Below are 4495 nucleotides of genomic sequence, written 5' to 3'. Positions count from 1 at the left end.
GGCGCCTGCGAGCCCACGCAGGGAGGCACCGCCGCGGGGCTGGGGGCCGGGGCTCCCCCTCCTGTCCCCTCCGATCCTTCTGGCCTTGGGGCACTCCCTTGGCTCCTCTCGCCCCTCTCCACGAGGGAATGTGCCCGCTGCCAAAATGCTCTGCCCGCAGCAGCTGCGGTGCTGCCCCGACCTGCCTCGGGTCGCTGTGCTCGGTGACATTCGGCTGGTGACAGCGACTGTCCTGCACCAGAGCTGGTTTTTCTAGTGAGATTTGGAATTCTGGTGAAACTCGGGCGTGCTGTTGTTCCATTCTCCTGTTTGAAAGGGGGAGCATCTGCTGGGAGTATTCACACGCGTTGGGTTCGCGTTTCGTGTAATTCAGGTGAAAGAGGAGGCAGGCAGGGCTGTGCAGCTGCTCCGTGCTGGGCTGACTCTGTTTCACCGAAACAAACACCTGCAGAACTCCCGAGATCTCCCACCACCCAGGAGGAGGAGAGGATGCTGGAGTGCTGACCCTTTGAAATGGGAGCCCCTGCAGGAGCTCCAGCCTGGCTGGGGGTGATGCAATGCGATCTGGTTACTCTCCTCACCCTCTCAGAGCAGGGTTTAACTGGTGGAGCCCCAAACGGAGCTGAGGGACTTCCGAGGAGGCAGATCCAGGGGGTCTGAACTTCCTGAGATCATGGGCAAGACTTGTAATATTGTTTCAGCACTCTGTGCACGGAGAATTAGCTCTGCTGTTCCCAGCCCCTTGTGTGAGCTCAGGGCAAGAAGTGCTGGTGTGTTTCTGGAGCACTGCAAGCCCTGGGCAGTGTTTGCACAGCCCGACTCTTTCTGCAGTGACCTCGTGGTGTGAAGTCGTTTCTTGCTCTGTTGATCCTGGGCGGTTTTGCAAGGGCAGGCAGAGGAGGTAAAGCAGGGTAATGACTTGAAAAGCTCTTTTCTTCCCCAGCAGAAAGGCCCTGTGACCTATATTCTTTACTTCTGATACTTTTCCAACCATATCCTCGGAAGCATTAGTGGTTTAAAGCCTGAATTTCGTTGCCGTTGCATTGTCTTGATGGATCTTGTGAGGACCTTCCTGTTGAAGAAATTTTACCCCATCAGCAGGACAAACCCACAGCATCCCTGGGTGCTGCCCACCCTTACACCATTTCCAGTCCTCACTTTTCTTGCCTGGTCCCTTCAAAATATTTTATCAGGAATGTGAAAGAATAATATTTGCCCAGTATCATGCATAACTCACTGCCTTGCTGAAAGGTGTAAAGTGTTGTTATTCCTGGTTTTGAGTAAAAATTTGGCTGCTGGCATGGAACAGTGCGAGTGAAATCTTGGACGGTGCTGCCATGGTTTGGAAAATGTCCTTTTTTTCCAGCAGAGGAGGTACAAGTTCTGCTCCAGGGCTATGGGAAGAAAGAAGAGAAGGAAAAGATGAGCAAGAGCATCTTCATGGAGGCCAGGCTGTGCTGGAGCAATTTGATATTCGTGTGTGTTTGTAGTGTCGTAACGGTCTGGCTGCCTTCGTTCAGGGAAAGAAAACGATCCACCCATGTTCAACAGGATCTGATTGGAGCTGGAGCTCAGTTTTATGGGTTGTGTCTTGATTGACTGAAGCCCTGCCCTGTTCTGGGGTGTTTTAGAAGAGCTTTGTCGTGTTTGTCTCACAAGACTCAAGCCTGGTGTTTTCTGTCTCCCACCTGGTCGCCTTTTCCTTGCAGGATTTGTATGATCTTGGTTATTTCCAAGATGAGCTGCCAGATTTAGAACCCCAGGATTGTTACAGGTTGGAAAAGACCTCTAGGATTGAATCCAGCCTTTGATTGAACCCTTCCATATCAACTGAGTTCCACACTGAGTTGTTTCTTGAACACATCCAGGGATGAAGACTCCACCACCTCCCTCCAATGTCTGACCACCTTTCTGTGAAGAAATTCCTCCTGTTGCCCAAAATTCCTCCTGATGTCCCTGTAAGCCTCAGTGGGATGAACTCCATCAGCTTGTTTCCAAAGGAAATAAAGTTTAGTATGAGTTTTTAAGCCTCACTGCATCAAAGTTGTCTCACTTGGTGCATCTCATGCACAAGGACCATGGAGGAACCAACTGCAGTGGCTGTGGAATAACTCAGCTCCTGGTGAGACGTGTTCTGGATCAAGTGTGTGGCTCCCCTGGTCTCCAACCACACTGAGAACAGCATTCCCATTGAGAGCAGCACTTCTTTTCCTGGAATTCAGCCCTGAAGGCAGCAAATAACTAAAGAGCAAACAGAACTGTGGGAGATGCTGCAGTGGGGTGTAGCTAGAAAGTATTTAGGGATACCAGAACCAGTTCTCCTTTGGTTCTTACTCTCTCAGTGGGGTTTCGTAAGCTCTGAAGAAACTTTTCTGTGAATTTAATTACTCACAGAGATGCTGTTGCTTTAATATTTTCCTGGTTTACCCTTTTTCTATCTAGTACAAAAATCCATCCTTCTTTCCCTTCCTGTCCCCTTTGTGCACACAAGCTCCAACTCCTTTATTACAAATCCCTGAAGGATTTTGGCCTTCCCAGAGGGATCCTGACCCCTGAACTGTGTCAGGCAGTCTGAGGAGAGGCAGCAGAGTTGGGCTTTGTCTCTGCTGCCTTTGCTTTGGTGGCTTCAGTTGCCAGTGCACTTGTTGAGCAGCTCTGCTGGCAAGGCAACAGCAGCCACTCTTGGTATCAGTGTTTCACTCTTCTAAACCAAGAAAACCGAAACCTTCTGTCACAGTTATTAGGTCCTAAATAGAAAGGAGTGGTTTCTAGTGAGCAGAAGTTGTGGTTTTGCTTATGTCAGTGGAACCCTTCTCTGGGTGTCGAGGAGTGTTTCCTCTCTGAAAGCAAGAACCCTCCTCAAATAGACTCAAGGAACTCATTTCCCTCCAGAGGAAGGAGACCTGCAAACCTGTCTGGTCCTTGCAGGGTGGCTGTGGGGGTGCCTGGGTGTCAGCTCAGGCTGACAGTGCTGATCTGAGCACGAGCACAGTGCTTTAAAGAGAAGATCTTCTGGATCAGGGGCAGCCCTTTGTATGGCATATAGCATAGGAGTGCTGAGCACAGCCTGGGCTGTATAGGGGCTATAATAATGGGAATGCTGATGAGGCTGGACTGTGGCTATAGCTGAGCTGTGGGAAATGATGTGAGGGGCAACAGTGCTGTCAGATGTGTTCTACCATGTACTGTAGCTACAGAGCCAACAGACATCATGGTGAGGCCTTGTCCCAAAGCACCTGGCTGGCAGAGGTACCGGAACCTCCCCTTCACTTAGAATCCCACAATCATTGGGGTTGGAAAAGACCTCCAGGATCATTGGGAACAACCTGTGGCTGATCCCCACTTTGCCAGCCAGCCTGGAGCCCCGTGTCTGGTCAATCCTTCAGCACCTCCAGGGATGGTGACTCCACCACCTCCCTGGGCAGTCCATTCCCATGCCTGGCCACCCTTTCTTGAAGAAATTTCTCTCGATGTCCAACCTGAACCTCCCCTGGTTCAGCTTGAGGCTGTTTCTTCTTGCCAAACTCCTCCAGCTCCTCCTTGGAGAGGGCTCCTTGTCCCACCCTGTCCCATGGAGCAGCTGAAGATGCTGGCAGAACCTTGCTTGGGGTGTGTGGTGAAAAAAACACTTCTCTGGTATTTGCTGAAGGAAAGAGAAAAAAGGAGCAAGAGGGAGGGGATGTGGAAGGGATCAGGTGTTGGTTTTGTACCTGATTGAAGAGAGCCTGTCAGCAGTGGAGACACAGGTTCCCCTCTTAGGTCTTTAAGAGCATCTAGAAATCTTCCTTCCCCTTTTTATTGCCAAGGGATGTGATTCCACCACCACCTTCTGAGAGGCTTCCAAGTCCTTTCTTCCTCTTGCTGTGTGTTTGTGTTCCCAGTGCTTTAAGCCAGATTGAAGCTGCAAACGTTAATATTTGGGTGTGTTACAAGACTTTCTGGTGGGTTCTTGTGGGCAGAGACGAGATTTTTTTGCAGTTGGCCCTCGTGTTCAGCTTCTCAGGAGCTTTTTTGGAGCGAGACAGCAGCTGTCAGCCACTTGGATCTTCCTAAGCTCTCAGGCAGTGCAGCATTTTCTCCCTCCCCAGTCCCCGTCTGTGGCTCTGTGTGACAACTCTGAACCCTTCTCCTCTTGTCTCCACAGCTGCTGAAGAGTCTGAAGAGGCTGTCAGAGTTACCCATCACAGTTGACATTCTCGTGGTAAGAGCTGTGAAATCTCTGGGGCTTTTCCTCGTGTCTGTGGAGTCAGGAAGGGCTGTTTTCCACGAAATGCTGCTTTCCTTGGAACAGGGTGTGTTGTCTCAGCCACCTGCTCCAGCCCAGTGACACGGGCGTGATTGTGATAAGGTTCTGCAAGTGCCAGGCACAGGGAAGGAGCATGCCAGGGCAGGTGGGAAGCCGTGGAGGACAGTTTGTCACGCTCAGTTCTCCCAAAAGCTTAACACCTGACTGGGATAAGGGAGTTGGAGCAGATCCCAGCAATAACAAATCAGC

At 50.9% G+C, this 4495-nt stretch overlaps 1 protein-coding gene across 1 annotated transcript in view; it reads left to right on the top strand.

The window, feature by feature from the left end:
* The first annotated feature begins 3180 nt into the window (after positions 1-3180).
* The window catches only part of ELOA (elongin A), a 10756-nt gene continuing 9441 nt past the window's right edge, over positions 3181-4495 (top strand). The window contains exons 1-2 of the mRNA XM_014309514.2: positions 3181-3249; positions 4145-4201. Coding sequence (XP_014164989.1) covers positions 3181-3249; positions 4145-4201 — 126 coding nt within the window. The remainder of the gene's footprint in view (positions 3250-4144; positions 4202-4495) is intronic.

The sequence above is a fragment of the Geospiza fortis genome, unplaced genomic scaffold, assembly GCF_000277835.1.
Source record: "Geospiza fortis unplaced genomic scaffold, GeoFor_1.0 scaffold432, whole genome shotgun sequence".
Lineage (NCBI taxonomy): Eukaryota > Metazoa > Chordata > Aves > Passeriformes > Thraupidae > Geospiza > Geospiza fortis.
Note: the sequence above shows the minus strand (reverse complement) of the source record. Positions and strands in the feature narration are given on the sequence as shown.